Below are 23293 nucleotides of genomic sequence, written 5' to 3'. Positions count from 1 at the left end.
ACAGGCTGAACTTTGCTGGACCCCTGGCTTACATATAGCATCTTATTTAAACGGCACTCATTTCCAATGTTCATATTTTCATCTGTGGCCAAAATCTTGATGGCTTAGCCATTTATATTCTAACCATTTCCTAAACTTAAGCTTCTCATGTTTAGATTACCTTGTTTTCTCTATATTCTTGAAATTACCGACTTCCTCTGCCTGAAAGATTTATTTCAATCACTTCACATAACCTCCAAATTTGAACTTAAAAGTCAAGGAAGATGAAGAGGTAATCCCAGGGCACAGCTTAGGCCAAATAACCCAAATTTCTGGGAAGCTGCCACTTACTATTAACTCAACCTGCCAATTATCTTGCAAACGATACTGATGAATCATTTAATTACTATGGTCCAGTTGAAATATGTATCATTTTACTGACTTGTTACCAGTTATGCCATACAAAGCACAGTAAATAATGAAGTTTCTGGGCTTTTCTTAGTTAACCTGAAGATCTGGCTTGTACATGTTCAGACTTGCTAAAACTTATTTACCTATTTGTCTCAGTATAATCCAAAACGTCTGGGTTATAATCTATTTTCTAAGTGTTTACTTTGGAAAGTAGAATTGCATGCACCTGAGATCCCTGGAATTTGCTATCCCACTGGACTAGATGTCCACTAATATACCTGAACAATCTTACCTTTAAAGTCAACATCAGTTATGTTCTAGCAACTTCCTATTTCTCATTCCTTTGAACCTTTTAATACCTGTTGTTTCCTTCCACACGATGGTACTTTCCTAAAGACACGTTAGGTTGGTACAAAAGTAATTGCACCAACCTAGCATTTTCGAAATCCAATACACATTTAGGCTTTGTATCCAACTCCCTATTTTTATTTCAGTGCAACCATCTCTGGCAATTAGAAAAATAACAAAATTAGAATGAATACTTAATATCCTCCTTTTAAACCCATACCAAAAACAAGCCCCAAATATATTTACAACCCTGGAAATGATGTGTCCTACTTTTATTTAAAAAATAAGAGTAAAGGAATTAACTAGATGTATATGGTGCCACTTTTTAAAATTCTTGCATAACTCCACAGGTCTCAAAATAGCTAATAAAGAAACCATGTCTCCAATCATTTCAATACAAGCTGTAAAAGTGCCTTAAAAATGTCAGCTCTGGCATTACTTCCATTTAAACACATCAAGATAAAAGTTCACTGAAACATCAGCTGCCACCATTACTTCAGGAATCTTTATCTGTTTAGGGATTTTTCCCCTAGACTATTATAGCCAGTTTGTCAATCAAAAGTAGCATTCAGTATGCTTAACTTTCATTATGAAAAAAGTGATCTGCTAAGAAGCGACAATTAGATTAAATCCAAGAAGTCCTTGGATTTTGTATTTTACAAGAATTCAACTTTTCCAATTAAGTCATTAGTCATTAAGGTAAGTACCCTTCCCAAATGTGATTCAACAGCCTGGTTTTTAGCAAATAAAAACCCCATATAAAATTCAATTTAAAAATTATAAACACACAGGGGTGTGCACACAGGTCAGAAACCAGGAAACACATGACAATAAACATGATCCTATTTGATTGTTTTTATGACTTTTAAGAAGTGAGCATGAAAATAAATCTTTATTTTCAGTTATTACCCACCAATAAGAGAAAGGTTCACAGTTTTAGCTCTTGACACAAAGTGAACTAGGAGGCAAATTTATATCCATCAGATACAACTAATGCACCAACTTTTTAAGTTCAGGCTATCTTGAAAGCTTGCAACATACCAGATATTGCTATGTTGTCTCTCACGACAGCAATGGATGACACTGAGAAGAAGTTGTGTCTTGAGTAGCAGGTGTTTTCTATAGTATGTTGCTGGAAATCAAGAGGTTTATAAAACATGGTACATGTTTGGAAATGAGTTAGATACTTGAAAAGTCTAAACACACTGATTTAGGAGTGCGTATGTTGCCATCTCAAGAGGGGTCAATAGTTCATATGGACTAAATTAATCTCTGGGTAGCACATATGTGTGTAAACATAAAATTATATTAGACATTAGCACCAGTGCAGAACATGCTCAGCATCATAAGATCCAAAACACCAGCACAAGTTATCCATCATTTAAAAACAATTACCTCCTTCCTAAAATGTCAGAATAGTAGGTAACTGAGATTAATAAATCTTATCCAAAAAGTAACTCTTATAACATAAAATTTCTTTTAGAAGTATATGTGAGAATCAATCAGCTAAATAGAAATGTGTAAGATTGAAGATGCCCAATACTTTTAAAACGGGACATTACCACATACAGGCAGAACATTTCTAAAAATGACGTGACAAACGATTAAAAATTTTTTAAAAATTCCTTCACTGTTTATCAATAAATGTGGCAGAATAAAAGACAATCCTAGAAAACTTTTTTTATTCATCATTCTATGTGTGTTTTAATAAGTGGTGATGCTCCCATTATAGGAATCCATTATTAACCTAATTTTCTAATGGAGGAAGAGAGAAGAGATAATTACCACTTTCTGTGGAATACTCAACTTACAACCAAATAATAGCAATCTAGGAAATTTAGAAACAGTAAAGGTTTTTGGTTTATATTTCATGTATAGTGCTGCTGTTCCAACCTTACAAAGTAAAGCTGTCTGCTTCCCAAATTCCAAAAATTAAAATACTCCCCCGCCTCACCCTACCAACCAGTGCCCTTTGGTTTTTGTTTTAGAACAAGGACGGGTTAAATGGTTGCTGATTATGGATGTACCATTTTGATTTTGGGACCTTTCACACACAGAAATTATACCAAATGGCCACTTATTTTACAGAACAGTTTAAATATTACACATTGGCCAAATCAACTTATTCCACCCACCCTGGTGGAGGGGGAGAAAAAACCCATACCTATAAAACTACTTCACTTGACAGGATGTGCCTACCAACAATAAGTAGTTTAAACAACTTTCACCAATTAAGATGTCTAGTTTAGATTTTAAAATGGGAAACTCACGCATTTAAAAAGTAAATATAGCTGAAAATGTAAATCAGTTGTAATTTGAACCTAATGAGCCATGCAAGGATCAAGGGTTAATAAACCAAATGTGCTTTGAATTTGTTCAAGTACTGATATTTCTGTATATAAAGATTTAGCATATATATATAACAGCTATTATGAGAAGTGAAAAAAGATTTTTCCCCAAAAATGAAAATATTAAAACTAAGTTAAAATACATATAGTTAGTATTCCACACAGCATAAAATTTGACAAATCAAAGTTTAACATGTCCCAGTTGACCATGTGTGAATATGCAAAGCAGGTATTAAAACCAGTATGTCCAATATTTAAAACCAGTTTGTAATTGGGGGAACTTCTAAATCCTTAATTAAAAAAACACAAATGAAGTGAAAGCTTTAAACTGGTACACACTGTTCACACCTATATTTCAAGTTTGGAAATGCATATTTGCAAGCAGCAATACAAAAGTATTCATGAAGAATGCATAATCTCTGAAAATTATGAAAACATCCCTGCTACCAATACATTTCTAAATACAAAACTGACTACCATATTTGTTACTTCTGTGTAGCGAGAGAAGTTCATTTTTAAAACAGATAAAATTCAGTCTTTAGGTGTGAATGGTATGAATGACAGTCTTTTTTTTTTTTAATTTCTTAGTCGTTTGGAATCCTTAAGCATGCAAAAGCTTTGAACAGAAGGGTTCACAAAGGAACCAGGGTTGTCTTATGGCATCCAGTTAAGCCAGAGCTGGGAATGCCTCTGGGTCATCCACATCAGGAGCAGAAGCACTTGACTGAAAAAGAAAAACCAAAATTAAATTACATTGTTAGCTAGTGTCTACATTAAGACAGAACTCTAAAAAAATCTTACTGTTGGCCAGGCACAGTGGCTCACACCTGTAATCCCAGCACTTTGGGAGGCCAAGGCGGGTGGATCACCTGAGGTCAGGAGTTTGAGACCAGCCTGGCCAACATGGTGAAACCCTGTCTCTACTAAAAATATAAACAATTAGCTGGGTGTGGTGGCAGGCACCTGTGATCCCAGCTACTCAAGAGGCTGAGGCAGGAGAATCACTTGAACCTAGGAGGCGAGGGTTGCAGTGAGCCAAGACTGTGCCACTGCACTCCAGCCTGGGCAACAGAGTGAGACTCCATCTCAAAAAAAAAAAAAAAGAGCCTACTATTAAAATTCTAGGTAAAATGTATCAAGACAAACTTATGCATCAGAAAAAAACTACATATATTTGCAATGAGCCCTGTCTAAACTTCTACCAAGATCTATTTTCATTCCAGAGTAATAGGATGGGTTGTTTTCTTTTTCTCTTTTTTTTGGAGACAGTCTTACTCTGTTGCCCAGGATGGAGTGCAGTAGCATAATCTCAGTTCACTGCAACCTCCACCTCCTGGGTTCAGGTGATTCTTGCGCCTCAGCCTCCCAAGTAGCTAGGTTACAGGGGTGTACCACCACACCCAGCTAATGAGACAGGGTTTCACAATGTTGGCCAGGCTGGTCTCAAATTCCCAACCTCAGGTGATCTGTTCACCCCGACCTCCCAAAGTACTGGGATTACAGGTGTGAGCCAGTGCGCCCAGCCCAGTTGTTTTACTTTTTCCAATAAACCATACGAGTAGATTCACAAGCAATTATGTATGTGAATTCGCACTGTTCAGTATTCTTATACTTTTTCTACTTGCTAAATAAGAATGGCATCAATGTGAAAGCATGCTAAGAAACTAATATTTAAGTAGCAATAATCATCAAGGTTAAAAGTCTGAAAAAAGGAGTCCAAACTGCTCTTTACAGCCTAAAGTATAAATAACAGAACTAAAAAAAAAAGAAAGTATGGGAAAAGCCCATAAACACAACCACCACCTTAAAAAAAAAAAAAAAAAAGATTGGTCTTGGAGGAACAAAGTATCATTACACTGGCAACGATGTTACCCTTAAAATCACCGAAAACAGACTCAATCAAGCAGGTGGGTCCCCAAATTGGTGTGTAAGGTGTTGAGAATTTAGGAGGACATTATGGTTGTTTCCAAGCTTCAGATCTGAGTTCATATCTATCAATTACTTGGGAATTCATCAAAATATTTCTCTAAGAACTTGTTTTGTGCCACATACTGTTCAAGGCATTGGAGAGATTATAGAAAGGAAGCCAAAAATGAATCCCAGCTCTCACAGAAGAGTCTAGTAAAAGAAAAAAGTGTCAACAATCACGAGTGTCACAAGAGGAATTATACAAGGCACACAATGGTTATTAAGTGGAGACCTAAAAAGCAGTTAGGAATTATCAAAGTGAACAGATTGGTTTTCAGGTAAGCCTTAGCAAAGGCCAAGAGTTAACCTGATTCACTATACCAGAATTTTCTCATCTGGAAAATGAGAATGTCATCACAGTAACAAGAATTAAATGACATTAAGTACAAAAAATGCCTAGCCCAGCACCACGACCGGCACCTAGGAAGAACTCAAAAGGGTGGTAACTTAACACCACTAACAGCACTATACAAAAAGGCATTTAAGTGCTTTAATATAACCTAACATGCGGTTTCTTAAAGACACTGCTACTACTTCTACTTCTTATGTTCCCAAAAGTGACTTATAAGTCTGACCCAGCCAGTGACTTACAAGAGGTCCTTAAATTATGTAAAAGGAAAAGAAAGTCTTAAATTACCTTGTCGGTCCTGCTGCCACGGTTTGGGCGGCCACCACGCCCACGTCCACCTCGTCCTCCCCTGCCGCCACGTCCTGGGCGGCCAAGGTCTCCAAAATTGATCTCCAGCTGAGACGTTATATCATTTGCTGGCTTCCGGAAATGATGGTCCATAACCGAATCTTCAGCATGAGCCTAAAAATGTAAGTGAAGATGATTGGGTTATTGGTAGAAAAGTAACATTGCAAAATTTCTAAATAATGAGCTTTCTTCTAAAAAAAAAAACCAAAAATCCAAACTGCACTTTCTGTGAACAAATGTCTCAGTGCCTCCACAGGTTAACAAGCTAGGGCTCAGCTATAGTGATCCTGGAGGAAGAATTTCCTTCACTTTTCTCTATCTCAAAATTGCAGGTAATATCGGCAGTCCTCAACTATGTATGCTATCACAATCAACCCAAATGGCTGAAGCCCATCCTAGACCTACTGAATCATAATCTTTAACAGTGAAATCTGGGCAAGTACATTTTAAATATGCCCTTCAGATCAGGACTCCAATGTGAATCCTTGATGAAGACCTCTGGAGAGATGACATATAAGGTTACTACTAGCACTAACATTAAAGTTAAAAAGAACACTCAAAAAGAAAACCTCTGTTCTACACTCTTCCAACTACAACTAGGGTAAAGATCTTATTACATATAAATTTCTCAGAAGCATTTTCTGTTAATACACAACCATTATGTTTTTCTACACAAATTGGAGAGCTACAAATTCAAGTGAAACACTACACACTTTACATAAAGAGGGGAATCTTGTAAAGCTATGCACAAATAAAACCACACCTTAAATGTGTCACAGGAACCTTTTTTTGAGACAGGGTCTTACTCTGTCACCCAGGCTGGAGTGCAGTGGCACAATCTGGGTTCATTGCAACCTCCACCTCCCAGGCTCAAGCGATCCTCCCACCTCAAGCCTCCCAAGTAGCTAGGACTATAGGCACATGCCATGACGCACATTTTTTTTTTTTTTTTTTTTTTTTTTTTTTTTGTATTTTTTATAGACAGGTTTTCACAGTGTTGCTCAGGCTGGTCTCAAACTCCTAGGCTCAAGCGATCCGCTGGCCTTGGCCTTCCAAAGTGCTGGGACTACAGGCATGAGCCACCATGCCCAGCTAGAAACTTCTTAAAAATGAAGTCATGTTTGTGAAATCCAGCTCCTCTTTTCTATTTGTGTTTAAGATACATGACCCAGTCTGGGGGAAAAAAGAAGTAAGCCAGACAATTCTACACTGCTCCATCCTGATGTCTTCTTGTAAGCTTGGGATGGGTTTTAATCTTGTAATTGAAAACTGTGCTTATAGGACTTGAAAGTACAGCTTTCTTTTCCTAAATACATGTAAGAAATCTTCTTTTCTAAAGGGATAAAGAACATTTTGTTCTTTCATTAGAACTTGTACTATTACAATTCCATTAGACTCAACTTAAAAAATATTACAGCTGTTAATAACTAGCCTTTAAAGTACAAATAAATTTTTGTGTTTTTATCCATGTTTTCACCCCTTACATTAACTCATACTAGTATTAAATGTCACTCCTTTGTACCACACCAACACACTGTAAGGCAACAGAATGTTCTAATACAAATTTTAAAGGAGGCTAGAAACATAAAAACAAATTCACAAAACATCAGCAAATTAGAATCAATTATATATACTAATTGTGTGATTTTTAAATGTTTGCTATTTCAAACCAATGCTTTCAATTTATTGCAAACCACAGATCGAAAATATTCAGAAAAAAATAAATCCAACCAACCACATAACAATAAAAAGCAGGCCAGGTGTGGTGGCTGACACTTGTAATCCCAGCACTCTGAGAGGCATAGGCAGAACAGCTGCTTGAGTCCAGGAGTTGGCACAGGTGTGTAGTTCCAGCTACTCAGGAGGCTGAGCTAGAAGGATCGCTTGAGCATGGGGAGGCTGAGGCTGCAGTAAGCTGTGACCATGCTACTGCATTCCAGCCTACATGACAGAGCAAGACCTTGTCTCAAAATAAAGTGTATGAGGGAGTGCTCACTTTGGCAGCATATATACTAAAAGTGGAACAATACAAAGATTATTAGCATGATCCCCACAAGGATGACACGCAAAACTGTAAATTGTTCTATATTTTAAATTAAAAAATAGAAACAATAAAAAATAAAGTATAGGGAAAACGTGTTTAGGCTATATGCAGATACTATGCCATTTTATATAATGGACTTGAGCATCTGAAAATTTTAGTATCTCTGGGTCCTGGAACGATACCTGGCCCTGCAGATACCAAGAAACTGTACTGGGATAAAGTCAGGGCAGGGGGTGGTGGCGGGGGGATCCTTCTCTTTTTTCCTTTTTTTTTTTTTTTTTTTTTTTTTTTTGAGACAATCTTGCTCTGTCACTAGGTTGGAATGCAGTGATGCGATCTTGGCTCACTGCAACCTCTGCCTCCTGGGCTCAAGTGATCCTCTCCCGCCTCAGCCTCCCAGGTAACTGAGACCACAGGTGTGTGCAATCACATCCAGATAATTTTTGTATTTTTTGTAGAAACAGGGTTTTGCCATGTTGCCCAGGCTGGTCTCAAACTTTCAACTCAACAATCTGCCTGCCTCAGCCTCCCGAAGTGCTGGGATTACAGGTGTAAGCCACTGTGTCCGACCTTTTTTCTAGAGCACTCAGAATGAGGAGCAGAAAACAGAAACTCTGAGCTCTGTCAATAACACGGTAACACAGTTCTCCATTTGTAAATAGTTTCTTCCTTCCCCTTAACTACCTCACATTTGTCACGAGAATGAAGATATGTGAAAGTTAAAGAGTTTGTTTTTGTTTTTTTTTTTTTTGAGAGTCTTGCTGTCGCCCAGGCTGGAGTGCAGTGGTGTGATCTCAGCTCACTGCAACCTCTGCCTCTCCGGTTCAAGTGATTCTCCTGCCTCAGCCTCCTCAGTGGCTGGGATTACAGGCATGCACCACCACACCAGGCTAATTTTGTATCTTTAGTAGAGACGGGGTTCTCCATGTTGGTCATACTGGTCTTGAACTCCCGACCTCAGGTGATCCAGCCGCCTCAGTCTCCCAAAAGTGCTGGGATTACAGGCTTGAGCCACTGCGCCTGGCCGAAACCACGTGTTCTAATGCAGTTTTTTTTCTACAGGACTTAAAAAAGACAATGTCCTCATTTACTACTCATATGGAGTAAATGTTCCAAACCTAAAAAAAACTTTTAAGCTTTTTAACCTCCATTTTATTTTAAAATGTTTCCAAGTTTGTCTTATAGCCATTTTGCAGTTTAAAAAATTATGCTTATCGGCTGGGCATGGTGGCACACGTCTATAATCCCAGCACTTTGGGAGGCTGAGGCAGGTGGATCACTGAGGCCAGGAGTTCAAGACCAGCCTGGCCAACATGATGAAACCTCATCCCTACTAAAAATACAAACATTATCCGGGCGTGGTGGCGAGTGTCCGTAATCCCAGCTACTGAGGAGGTTGAGACACAAGAACTGTTTGAATCCGGGAGGTGGAGGTTGTGGTAAGCAGAGATAGTGCCACTGCATTCCAGCCTGGGCGACAGAGCCAGACTCAGTCTCAAAAAAAATAAAAATAACTAATACCTTATTGAAAGGGTTTGCCCTCACAATATTTTAATTTAACTTTACCTTAGGATGATAAAACTCACAGTCTGGATTTCTGGCACAGCCCAATTTATGATATGAATAAATCAAACACAAATGTCAAAAGGTTAAAGGAAGCTGATAGACAAAATGAATTTAGGAGAAGAAATAATATAGTTAGGGCTTGTATGAGTTTTTAAAGCCAAACAGGAAGTGGCACTGAAACATTCCTCTAAGAACACACCCCCAAGCTTAAACGGAAGCTACCAAATCAAAAGCCATCAATGTGACTTTCTCTAATACAGCTGACCCTTGAACAACTTGGCTTTGAACATTCTGCCTCTGTCAGTCTTGAGACAAGCAAGCCCAACCCCTTTTCTTCCTATCCAAAATAAAGACCTTTGTGATGATCCAGTTCCACTTAATGAACAGTAAATATACTTTCTCAACATTTTATTTAGCTTACTTTACTGTAAAAACACAGTATATAATACGCAACATACAAAATGCGTTAACTGGTTATGTTATCACTAAGACTTTCAGTCAACAGGTTATTAGTAGTTAAGTTTTGGGAGAGCCAAAGGTTACATCTGCATTGATCTGCGGGGTCAGTGCCCCTAGCACCCTCATGTTGTTCAGCAAGTCAACTGTATTTTCACTAGTTTCCATGTTTCTCAAGTAAAACCCACATATACTTTGGTTTTTAAAGCCGTCATTCCTTAGACAAAATGCATATTACCATTTACTGAGTGTCCTGGCCATTATATATGGTATAGGCAGACAGTTTCAAAAGTTGAATTCTAAATGAAGTCACTTACATTTTAGGTTAAACCATATGAAAATGTCAAGATTTCAACCTAACACCGTAATACCACAACCCTTTAATGATCCCGTTTGGCAAGATTTCAAAAATACAACCACAACTTTGAAAAGAACTATCATATTTCTGAACACCAATAATTACACGACACTCCACTAACAGCTTTTTAGGAAAAAGCAACTCTACCACATAAAACATAATTATGAATTGATCAAAGGACTAAATTTCTTAGAATATGTGATAATACAGTTTATTTTCCTTATAAAGCAAATTATCTGCCCCAAATGATCCTATGTAAAGCTTTTTTTATGGACAAATAACCCACGTTGAAATTTTAAAACAAAAATTACAAATACAATTCAAGTCACATCCGAACATTTTCAAACACAACAAAACTTAGTTTTACCTCTTCGCTCTTTGATTTATGAAGAACAAATCCCTTCTTCCACTGCCCATCAGCACCTTCATTTGGTTTTCGGATATTAAATTCTACTTTTGCCCGGTCCTTATTTTGAATAGCCTTCCACTCATCCAAAGTCATCTCTTTTGGACCCTCCTCTTTTACCTCTTCAACTTCATTCTCCCTGTGAAAAGGTTTTCAAGTTTTATACCTGGTTGAGAGCTGATATCATTTACTTTGAAAGTATTTCAAATTAATGATTTTAATTAAGAAAGTTAACCTTGTAATCTTTTAGAGAAAGATTATCCAAGGATGAGGGTATCCTAGTTTCCTATGTAACTAAGCAACTTGTTAGAGACCAGGAATTCAGTGTTTGCTGATTAAAGTATAGACAAGTAAGCAATGTGGAATTCATACTTACGAACTCTTAAATGATCATTTATCAGTAATACAATCTAGAACTGGCTTTACCAATACTAAAAAATACATTTCTTAAAAACACTACCTTGTTTAAAAACTACCCTCTTACGTAAAATCCTCAGCCTATCTTCTCCTAAACCACATTTTTAATTTCCATAATTCCCACAATATGTAACTCTTAATAACATACAAGAAGGTAATCCTCTAGGATGTCTGTCAGCAACCAGGGTTCAAATTTTGGAATATAAAAGAACTGTTCCTCTATGCTTTGTTTCAGCAACTAGCACTTAGAGCCAATCAAAACAATAGCCGTGTTTCTACAAATCCTAAAATCCTTATACTCCAATTTTCAAACCAACCTGTATATGGAAAGGAGGCCACGGATTCACTACTAATAGAACTATCCACAAACACACACTGGTTTCATTATTTAATACTAAACCATTTATTTCCAAATATAATTCTCAGGTCACAACTACAGAATATGATCCTTTCCTCTTTTTACAGAAACAAAGCACAGGCCTAAGGATCCATTATTTTAGTATAATCTCAATTTGCAATTGTCACCAAACAAGTCATTTGCTATTTGGGGAGCCCTGCTTCTTTCCAAAGATAGCAGGTGATTCAGTTAGCCTTAGAGCTCAAATATCTCCCTGGATGCTGCCCTTTACTGTTTGACAAATGCTATCTTAAAAGTTCCTCCAGTTACATTTATGCTGCAAAAAAAAAAAAAAAAAAAAAAAACTTCCTAGAGCAAGTTTATATTGAATTGACAGGATCTTGGGATCTTGGGTACTGAGTCCACCTAGTCATTTTACAGATGAGAAATCTAAGAATATAAAAAATAGTCCTGGTTACCCATATGTTATGACACAGCCAGGAACAGAACTTAGCACACCTTTTATCATATCATGGAGGCATGACACCTACCTTTCAGGAATTACTGCAAGGATTAAATAAAAACCAAACAGAAGCTCTGGAAGCTATATATAAGTTAGTTAATCAAAGTCAGCCAATGTCGTCTTTCTTAAATTTATATTTCCATATGCTATGCCCAGATTCTCCCCTAGTCTGGAGTAAGATTAGAGACTGTTCTAATGTGATGGATAATTATTTTCTTTAAACCAAACACCCTCAATTTCACCCCTGGGCACTGCACTAAGGATTTGCTACCTATAGCCTATCAATACATTAGTACCTTTTGGTAAACAGTTATAATCTTTGCAGATCACTCTGAGTGATTGAACATGGGCTCTATTAAACAGTTGTGGTTGGACACGGTGGCTCACACCTGTAATCCCAGCATTTTGGGAGGCCAAGGCAGAAGGATCACTTGAGGCCAGGAGTTCAAGACCAGCCTGGCCAACATGGTGTAACCATGTCTCTACTGAAAATACAAAAATTAGCCAGGCATGGTGGAGCACGCCTGTAGTCCCAGTACTCGGGAGGCTGAGGCAGGAGAATTGCTTGAACTTCAGAATGGCCAAAATCGCGCCACTGCACCCTAGCATGGGAGACAGGAGACGGCGTCTCAAAGAAAACAAACAAAAAAAAGTTGTGTTGACCACTATGAGAAACTTAACGTTGCATAGGGTTCATTTGTTAAGGCACCAATCACAATTTCATTGTTTATCATGCAAAATTATGATTCCATTATAGTTTTGCATAGATTTTTATTACCAAGTTCAAAACATCACCCAATACCATGTATTTTTATCTACTCCCTCCAATAGTATATCATTTTTCCTTATCCCAACAAATCCACGGAATATGATACTCCCATCATTAACAGTGCTCACCGTAAGAGCAAATTCTTCCTGAAGAAAAGAAAGAGTTGAAGGTGCGGCGGCTCACACCTGTAATCCCAGCACTTTGGGAGGCCGAGGAGGGCGGATCACCTGAGGTCGGAGTTCGAGATCAGCCTGACCAACATGGAGAAACCCCATCTCTACTAAAAATACAAAATTAGCTGGGCATGGTGGCACATGCCCGTAATCCCAGCTACTCAGGAGCTGAGGCAGGAGAATTGCTTGAACCCTGGAGGCAGAGGTTGCAGTGAGCCGAGATCACGCCATTGCACTCCAGCATGGGCAACAAGAGCAAAACTCCATCTCAAAAAAAAAAAAAAAAAAAGAAAAAAAAAGAAAAGAAAAAAGAAAAAGTTTAGAAAGCATCTGCCCCTCCCAACCCCCAACTAACTTGAATATGCTTCTGGTTAGGAATCACTGTCCTAAATAACCCGTAATCCAAGACTTTAAACCACAATACTGTAACAAATAACTGGCAAAGTAAACATGATTTTAGGTCAGGCGCAGTGGCTCGTGCCCCTAATCCCAGCACTTTGGAAGGCCAAGGCGGATGCATCACCTGAGGTCAGGAGTTCGAGACCAGCCTGGCCAACATGGTGAAATCCTGTCTTTACTAAAAATACAAAAAATTAGCTGGGCGTGGTGATGTACGCCTGTAATCCCAGTTACTCAGGAGGCTGAGGCAGAAGAATCGTTTGAACCCAGAGGGCGGAGGTTGCAGTGAGCCGAGATAGGGCCACTGTACTTCAGCCTGGGCAAGAGAGAGAGAATGTCTCAAAAACAAAACAAAACAAAACAAAAAAACCATGTAATTTTAAAAGCTAGTGAAAGGCCGGGTGTGGTGGCTCACGCCTGTAATCCCAGCACTTTGGGAGGCCAAGGAGGGTGGATCACCAAGGTCAGGAGTTCGAGACCAGCCTGGCTAGCTAGTTTAAAAAATTTAAAAAATTAACCAGGCATCGTGGCGGGTGCCTGTAATCCCAGCTGCTCCAGAGGCTGAGGCAGGAGAATCACTTGAACCCGGGAGGCGGAGGTTGCAATGAGCCGATAGCGCCACTACACTCCAGCCTAGGCAACAAGAGCAAACTCCATCTCACCAAAAAAAAAAAAAAAAAAAACAGTTAGTGAAGGGCCAAGCAAGGTGGCTCATGCCTGTAATCCCAGCACTTTGGGAGGCCAAGGTGGGTGGCTTGCCTGAGCTCAGGAGTTGAAGACCAGCCTGGGCAAAATGGTGAAACCCTGTCTCTACTAAAAATACAAAAATTAGCCGGGCCTGGTGGCAGGCACCTATAGTCCCAGCTACTTAAGAGGCTGAAGTGGAAGGATCATTTGAGCCCAGGAGGTGGAGGATGCAGTGAGCCAAGATCACTCTACTGCACTCCAGCCTGGGCAACAGAATGAAACCTTGTCTCAAAAAAAGAAAAAAAAAAAAATGATAGTGAATAACATACTCTGATCTTTGCTCTCTTCATACATTTAAAAACAGGCCAGTAATGCTATGTTCCAAATTCGACATTGGAAATAACTTCAAGATAGAATTAATCTTAAAATGGCCACATTTTCTAGTTTTAACTATCTCAAAGTAAAATTTGTATGGTTGTATGACAATGGTAAAATGACTAATCAAACAGAAATAACCACATTAAAATATTCTATTTTTCAAAGCATTAGAGTCAAATATATACACATAAAGCACTCTTTTAAGGGCCAGGTGCAGTGGCTCATGCCTGTAATCCCAGCACTTTGGGAGGCCAAGGCAGGAGGAATGCTTGAGCCCAGGAATTCGAGACCTGCCTAGGCAATATAATGAGACCCTGTCTCTATTAAAAAAAGAAAAAAAAAGCATTCTTTTAAATACTCTTTGAGGGATGAGGGTACAATAAGTCTTCCTTGTCAAAAACAAAAAGGCATCAAGTAACAGCATTAAATCTATGGGTTATCTTATTGGTAAAACTCCAGTGCTTTCAATTCGGGGTCAGTACTATTACACGTAAAACCACTTACTTATTTTCAGTGTCTGCCACTGGATGATGTTCTTCACCTTCAGGTGTTTCCTCAGTCACATTTGATTGATCCAAGTCACTGTAATTATAAGATATTTGTTTCTGAATGTATTTGGGGGACTCTCTAAGGAAAGAAAGAAAAAGAAAGGCATCTAGGTCCATTTACATGTAGCCGAAAAGTTCTTCATACAAAAATACCACAAGCCCTCACATTCTCTAACTCCTTTCCTACTAAATACACTCCCCAGAAGAAGACGAAAAGTAAACAATATAAACTATTTGGTTAGTTCATATACTTCATACTTAAAAAGTAACAGAACAAGGCAGTTAATTATAAAATGAAGCTTTACTAGCTTATCAAATTTTGTAATGACAACAAAGTTAAAAGCTAGAATAGGAACTATTAAGGATACTAAGATAATCAGAATACCCAAATAACTTTATTGTGGGGTTTCAGGAAAAACTACAAATACATATGGGGGAAAAAAAAATGAGTAACACATATCGAAGTATAAAAAACCGGTCATTCAATACACTATAACCCAAACCCATCCCATAAGACATTATCTTGTAATACAGTAACTCTCAGAGGAGAGCATTCATTCTTATCTCAGAGACAAGTAAAATTTGACAGAGGTATGGATTAACTTCGTTAGATATAGAATTTTTTAAAAAATCAGAATACCAACGTTAATTCGTCTTTGACAGTTCCCCAGTTGTGAGATCCGCTACCTCCACGTTTGTCCTCGTGCTTCAGGCCACTGTAATGTGAAAAAGAACTAACAAAACTGAGTTAACATAATACTCTTTAGTTCTAGAAATTCAAAGTTTGTTTATTAGATTAAAATATTAAAGTAAAATAAAAACCAGTAAGACTTACGATCTATCACTTCCACTATGCCTATCAAATTCACGTTTGCCACGAGAATCAAATCCATCTCCTCGGCCCATTCCACGTCCACGGCCCCCTCGACCTCTTCCAAGACCACCACGACCTCGAATAGGTCGGTCAATAATCGGTCTATAATATAAACAAATAAATTATACTTCCATGGTTTCCAGAAGAAATGAGGAAAATTCACCCAAAAGATCAAAAATACAGAACATGTTTACTGGCTCAAAAACCAACAGTTAAATACATACGCTTCAGAAAATTCAAAATAGTCTATTTCTAAACACAAAGGAAACCAGAACAAGACAGCCTCCCAGAACAAGAAAACTATTTTAGCACTCTAAAGCATTACTACCAGTGCACCCTATATTTTTCCACTGCTATTCATTGCACATCTAATCCAGTCCATCACTATTTACCAATACACTTAAAAATTAAACACATCTAACTTGCATAAGTTATTTTGCTATAAACAATAAGCCAACAGTATTTTCCTTCAACTAACAGTATTTTCCTTTTAACTCTGTATCTGGAGAGAGCAAGAAAAAGAAATTGGTTATCAATTCAACGAAGTGTTTCCATTACAAGAGACCTAAGTTTGAACCGTTACCCAAAGATCTAAAGCTTAATAATGCACACATACAGATGTTTCTGTGAAAAACTAAGAGAAACAATTAGCCAGACTGCTACCTGGCAATTAGGCCCAATTTATAGCTTAACATTAAGATGTGACTCCATAAAGTTAACAAAATATGAGGACTTTTTTGGTTCACGCTTGTAATCCCAATATTGCAGGAGGATAGCTTGAGCACAGGAGCTCGAGACCAACCAATGCAACATATATAGTGAGACCTCAGCTCTACAAAAACATCAGCAAAGTGTGGTGGCGTGACCTTGTAGTCCATTACTCAGGAGGAGACTGAGATGAGAGGATCGCTTGAGCCCAGGAAGCCGAGGCTGTAGTGAGCTAAGCTTGCACCACTGCACTCCAGCCTACACGTTAGACCTAGTTTGAGCTAGACCTGGCTCAAAAACAAAAAACAACTTACCTATCAACTGAAAATTCGCCTCCTTCACCCTTTTCTTCAAGTGGCTTTTCGAATCTTCGTTCACGAGGTGGTCGCCTTTCTGGTCTTCTATCAATTATTTTCCCTTCACCCTGAAGTTGTTGATCAGGTCTTCTTCCAACTCGTCTTATTCCTAAAACAATAAGATAACCTGCATGAGCAAATTATTTTTGCAATCCAAAAAGTTTAAGCCTAGACTGTCAAAAGCTGCTTCTCTTCCAATCCACTACCATTTCCTGTTGGAAAAAAGCAAACACTGGGCAACTCTAATGTGTAACAAAGTACCTTAAGAAAACTGCCATTTAAAGACAATAAACCTTCCAATCCATATCACCGACTAAATACATAAATAAAATAAAAACAATAAATTTGTTTTAAACTTCTATTTAGTTTGCCAAGTTCTCCCCCTCAAAAGCATTTTCTATAACTGACTTGGAAATCATTTGGGCAACCATTATTCCCGTCACTTTCCAAGATACCAGTCTCTTAATAAAAAGTTTTAAATTTAAAAAATTTTAGGCAAGCAATACATTTTGCCTTTTAAAATACCAAAGAAAATACCGGCAGCCATTCATAAGTAACCAAGCAAATCAACACTCTCACTAGATATGGCCCCTCACAAAAGTGAGGGCCACACTATGTTATTCTATCTAATCTGAAAAAAAAAATGCAATTAAGACTCATAATTCTATGAAATTACAAATCTGAAAGGAAAATATGGCATTTAGGTTAATTAGAGAACATCACCTCAGTTTAAAACAGCCATTTAACCAGAAAAAGTGTCATCTTTTGGTCTTCTTAGCTACAGACACACAAAAAGGGCCATCTTTCCCTATTAAAGTTTAAACATTTATAGCATATAAGTGTATATATGTTTGTACACACTCCCACATCCCTAAGTACTTCCAAGTTAGGAAACAGTTACTTATTATGCATGGAGAGAGTCCTCTAAAAAATATGCCCTAACAACTATCTTTATTTTCAAAGAATCTTTAAAAACCAAACACACACACGTTAAGACTCCTTTTAAGCAATATGTAATAAGAAACTTGTGACACTAAGTGATAGCTGAAGCATTTACTAATTTCCCCCTTTACTACTTTTTTCCTGTAATGTCTGAAACCCCACAAAGGCAACCAATTTAAATTATTGGTGCCCATGAGGATCAATAGATGGTTAAATTAATGACTTTAAGATTGTTGGTATGCTCTAATTCCCAATTTCTGACAAAGTCATAAAGCAGCTGAGGAATTGGTTTTACAAGACTTTAAGCTGCTTCACTTTGGTTCTTTCTAAGAAAGCAGAACACCATCAGGACACACCCAGTTGTTCTACTGCCTGTAACTGGCGCCAAACAGAACTATCAATCTCTTCAATAGAATTTTGAAGCTCATTCCCTGCAAATACTCAAGATAGACTACAAATGTTAGACCTTACACCAAGGTATTTAAATAAATGTCATCAGTAATAAAGTTTACTGGGGTGGAGTTATGGAGCCAGTCCTTGCAATAATATCCAAGCCAAACACACCCAAGTGAACAATAGTTGGAGTCCCCACCCAATATCAAGTTTACAGAAACTTAAAAACGTATTAAACTCACCTAATGAAAAAGACTGACATTTAAAAATGCAAGCTTCTTTTGATACACTTATCCATAACTTCCAAGCTCACTAACTGCACTAGTTTCAAGGCATTGATTCCTTTTTAGAAAATCCCTGGTCTACACTCTCAATGACATTCTGCTGTCAATTCTCAAGTTCTTCAAATGGGCAAGAGAATCTACAAAATTAATTCATAAAACATAAACATTAAATATCTGTCTAAAGTATGTCAAGCATTATGTCACGATGTGTTAGCAAAATCACAGAACACAATCAGGTTAACCTTCCAGCGACTTTGTTTACAGATTTATTCCCAGTAAACAGGACAGTAGAATCTCAAAACGGGTATTGTCCAGTCAACACTTTTCCTGTATTTTACATGATTGTATTTTATGCAACTTAATAAGAGTGCTCTGAAATACTGACCTAAGGAAAATGCTGATTGCTAACATGGAATAGTTTTCCCATGGAAAGACTTATTGAATGGTGAACTTAAGTCTTGGTTCTAACTTCATGAAATCATTCCCTACATTTGTAACTTAAAATACTACTTTTCAGGTAAGAGCTTATTTCATAGATGGGCTTCATGATCAAAATAACTCAGGCATTTAAACCATGCTTCATGTTTTGAACATTCAAAATGAGTGAACACATCTAACTGGTACACATTATTCGTCAGATTCAACTTTTTCTTGTACTTTCTTAAGCTTAAGCATAGTTTAAATAATTACACAAGTCAGCGTTACTTAACACACGAATTAAATTATTTATTTAATTGTGCTAGATTGCCATAAAGCTTAACTGGCTGAAGAGATACTTGGCCTAAGTGATGTACATGCTTTCTAATACTCCAACTGTATTTTTCCTCAACCTATAATTTTACCACAAGAATTATTTTCTTTTATTCACCACCTAGGACCGAGGTTCTTCATTTCAAGCCTCACAAAAGTCCTCAAAAAAAAAAAACCCTCCTAAAACAAATCCTACCACGAGAAAATTGTTTTGATTTTTAAAATTAGTTGAATGTTACAGAATTCAACTAAAGCTAACGAGAAACAACTCCTTTCAGAGAAGCACGTGGCAGGAAGGGGTAATTTCAACTTTCAACATATAAATGCAGCTTTCAAGATTCAGACCTTAGGTCCGACACCTGCTTGCCATTGATCATGCACGTTCTGATCTCCAAACTACTTGCTCTTTTTCTTTTCTACCCGCAACAAACTGGTAACGCGAATGCAAAAATCAAGACAATCCTGTGAAACTCAGTGCCCTGGTAGCAACTATTAACCGCCAGTGAAACTCTGACCATGCTTCACGCACGTGTGGGGGGGAAAAAAAGGCGCAAACTCTAAAGAGCTCTGCTGCGACTAACGCTGTGACAGCCTCTGCACTCACTTCACCCACGAGGCCCAGACCCCACCACGTGGAAGATTCAGTTTGGGGAGTCGAGAGAGAGGATCGTGACTCGAGGACGTTCCTCGGGATGTCCTGCAATCACCAGTCTTCATTCATAATTCCCGCTCCTGCTTAATCGAGTGTGGCCAAACTCCTCCATTTCCCAACGGCTCGACTCACCCCAGCAAGTTATGAGAAAGTCCTAACAGTCGAGAGGTGGAGGAGAAACAATAAGGGACATGCTGCACCCCAACCTGCAGCTTACTCCACACGTCTGACGGCCTGGAACGACACCCTGCTTTTCAGCGGGGATACTCCGCGCCGTCGTGGGACAAGATGGCAGGACAGGAGCCTGAAACAACAGCACCTCAAAGGAGCAGCTCTGCGCAGGAAGCAGCGGTGGACCCCAAGCTCCTCCGTAACTACGGAAAGCGTCGGTGAGCGGCCGGCTTCCCCGCACCTCAGTCCATGCGCTCGCCCGCCAAGGAATCCGGCGGGAAGGCAACAGCCTCCCAGGACCCCGAGGGCGCTCGAGGAGCAGCTCATCTCCGACCACGCTCCTCTGCTCACAACCTGAGGCGGGAAGGGGTGGCTCCGAGAAGCTCGCCGGCGGTGGCTTGAACTTGGGGCTACCACGCTCCTGGCACCTTCGCAGGACCTGGCTTTTGTCGCGTGAAGAAACGTGAGAAAATAGGCGGCAAAGTCTCCCGCGGACCGTCGGAGCTCCAGAAACAAGTGGCAGCCGGCAGCCCCCTCGCTCCTTCCCTCCATCCCAGTCTCCCCCACATTCTGCCCCTGCTTTTACCTTCTTTCTTAAGCGCCACGGGCGGCTGCGTCTCCTCTTTCTTGTCAACCACGCCAACGCTGGGGGGCAGCGGGTTCTTGCGGTCTTTCTGGGACTCCTTGCGCAGCTGTTTGCCTGCCGCGTTGGAGTTGGTCTGGGCCGCGGCCTGAGCTGCGCTCTTGGCCCCTGGGCCCCCAACGCCGCCCCCGCCGGCTTCTTTTTTCTTGTTCTCCGCTGCCTTCAGCACCTCGAAGGGGTCCGATTCGTCGTCAAATAACTGGTCGAATCGGTTGGTGACCACGCAGCCGAAGCCTTCCTGTAAGTGCCCAGGCATGATGGTGGCTCGGCGGCGCGTTCCTCCACGGATTGCAGCGGGCCGCGCCGAGCCAAGAGCGCCTGCTTCAGCTCTTCCCACAAGATGGCCGGGCCGAGAGAGGGGGGCCGTCTTCTCTTCCGGCGCCAGGCACACATCCGGGAGCGGCCAGCGCCGCAAGGCACTGTGGAGTATGTAGGCCAGAGTCATTTCTCCTGAGGCGACTCTCTGCGTCTGGACTACAATTCCCAGGATGAACCGCGCGACAACTCTTCGCGCGCGCCTGAGAGGCGGGACCCCACGAAGGGAGTGAAGCGTGCGAGCTGAAGGAAGGGAAGCGTGGTGGTGGGCGGAGTCCTGCCACCTGCTCTGGCCACCGTTAAACTCTCTAGGTCTTCAGCTACCCTGAAACCAAAAAAATGTGACGGCGTAACTGACTCGCGAAAGTGCTCTTGGTTTCACTCACGCCCCCTCGGGCTCAGGGCTAACTTTCCCCACCGCTCCAGGAGGGTCAAGGTGACTCCCAGACCTTACATCTGAGACGCACAAACTTCCGGGGGAGGGGGTGTTGCTGAGGCGCCGCGCCGGCCGCGGGTAGGCTGGACCCTGCCTGTGCCAAGTCCGCGCTGCTCAGTTGCTGGAGTGGCCCTCCGTCAGCCTGCGCGGTGAATCGGGGCTCTTCTGTCTAATGTGAGGGGAAATACGTTTCCTCTCGCGGGGACATGAACTAGGGTAGCAGAACTAACCAAAAAGACAAGGGAAACGATCACATGGGAGCGTGGCGCGTCTCTCGCGGGCTTCTCACCGTGTGGCGGCCGGTGTCGTAGGAGTGGTTAACTCCTGACGGTGCAGCGCTAGACGCGGGGCAAGCCTCCAGGAAGCACTGTTGATAGAAACGCTGTTACAGTCATTCCAATTAATTGTCCGTTCTTGTCCGGCAAGTCAGGGCTTAGGGGGCTGTGGTGTTAGTCACATGCGCTCAATACAGAACATTTTAGAACATTTCGAGTGCATGTGTGCTAGGAGTTGCGGTGAGGGGAGGGAAATATTGAAGTCAATACTTAATAATGACAGCATTGATGCTAGTTGAGAATATTAAAATTCATTAAAAGAATACAATTTGCGTATTTAAGCACATTTGGTAGCACCGTGTTTAAATATATCGTAATTTTTTAGGTTCTTTTCCGTTAACACAAAATAGCAAATGCCTCGCTTATTTGGCAGGAGCTATGGATAACCTTGAACTCAGCATTTTGTTAGGCAAATAGTTTGCCTCTTTTCACAAATGCTGAAACCACCTAAGAGATTAAATGATTTACCAAATTCACACCTCTGTAAGTGCTAGTGACACTAGGAGACTGGACATCAGCTCTTTAATTCAGACTCTGCCCTGATAGAAAGCAGTCCAATTTTTAAATTTCCGATATAATTTAAACATTGTTGCGTGTCAGGGTATGTAACGTGGTGGAATGTAATCATCCATTTCCGAGCAGATTTTAAATCAATTCCTTAGCAGGGAAAATAGAAGACACGAGTCATATTACATACATGTGGCAGCAAGCCCCCTGGTTTTCTTGTTTCTCAATCCTCCGCTATTCCTCAGTCACTTATTTCCCTGCTGCCTCAGTCCTACACGCCCCCCGCCCAACCTCAAACACACCCCCTATCTCATCCTCCCTTCCACAGGCTCTGGCTCTGTGGCACCTACCAGACAAGGAGCTTTCGACCATACTCTTCCCACCTTTTTGAAATAGCTCAAGTGCAATGTAGAAGATCTCCACATTTTGACAGATTCTCTCTCTTCACGGGCTGTTGCATGTTTGAGACTATCTGCATCTTTGAGACATCTGTGAAAGCTCCTCTTCTTACCTCTTTCTGGCCACGGCCACAGTAACAATATTCATACTAAAACGTGATGTTTTAGTATGTGCTTTGTGCACTTTGCATATGTGATCTCCTTTAAACCCTACATCAACTCTATAAGAAAGTTATTACTCCATACCTCCCCCCCGCAAAAAAAAAAGTTATTACTCCTGTTTTAAGATTAAGAAAATGAAAACAAAGAGCTTAAGTAAGTTAACTACTCCTGCCACAATCTGGGGGGTGGGGCAGGCCTGTTGTTATTCATTTTTCTCCTCCATTACAGATTTCTGGTTTGCTCAAACAGATCTTCGTAACCGCCAAGCATTATTACAATAAGAATATTTGAAAATAAGCTACGCATAGAGGAATTTTCTGGCTATGAATTTATGAGGTTCATTTATGCTCTTCAGAGAATTTACCTATTAAGATTACATAAAAATGTTATGAATAAGCATTTGGAGAAAAGGGGAGAATCTTCTATATTTCCAAAAAGTTTTAAAGCCCATTTTTAAAGTATACAAATAAAGCTCAAGGTGGTCTTTTACATCTCTCAATCGTTATTTTATAACTAAGTTTCCTTTATTCTACAAAGTTGAAATATTAATTTCTT

General features: G+C 39.8%; 1 protein-coding gene and 1 non-coding gene across 5 annotated transcripts; one reads left to right on the top strand and one right to left on the bottom strand.

The window, feature by feature from the left end:
• Window positions 1–1575: 1575 nt before the first annotated feature.
• Window positions 1576–20961, bottom strand: SERBP1 (SERPINE1 mRNA binding protein 1). 4 transcript variants are annotated; one of them, XM_032155646.2, is made up of 8 exons: window positions 20529–20961; window positions 16709–16859; window positions 15648–15788; window positions 15457–15546; window positions 14769–14891; window positions 10543–10720; window positions 5692–5865; window positions 1576–3810 (listed from the first exon to the last, which is right to left on the bottom strand). In XM_032155646.2, the coding sequence occupies exons 1-8, from the start codon at window positions 20839–20841 to the stop codon at window positions 3754–3756; spliced, it is 1227 nt and encodes a 408-aa protein (XP_032011537.1). In that variant the 5' UTR covers window positions 20842–20961; the 3' UTR covers window positions 1576–3753. The 4 variants fall into 4 exon arrangements, with proteins under 4 accessions (XP_032011537.1, XP_032011538.1, XP_032011540.1 ...); XM_032155647.2 differs by having other exon boundaries at window positions 15457–15528; XM_032155649.2 differs by having other exon boundaries at window positions 14769–14846; window positions 15457–15528; window positions 20529–20960.
• Window positions 7740–7844, top strand: LOC116469994 (U6 spliceosomal RNA). Its single transcript, XR_004248440.1, has one exon. It is a non-coding gene; the product is annotated as a U6 spliceosomal RNA (small nuclear RNA).
• Window positions 20962–23293: the final 2332 nt, after the last annotated feature.

This window comes from Hylobates moloch, unplaced genomic scaffold (assembly GCF_009828535.3).
Source record: "Hylobates moloch isolate HMO894 unplaced genomic scaffold, HMol_V3 SCAFFOLD_5, whole genome shotgun sequence".
Taxonomy (NCBI): Eukaryota; Metazoa; Chordata; class Mammalia; order Primates; family Hylobatidae; genus Hylobates; species Hylobates moloch.
Note: the sequence above shows the minus strand (reverse complement) of the source record. Positions and strands in the feature narration are given on the sequence as shown.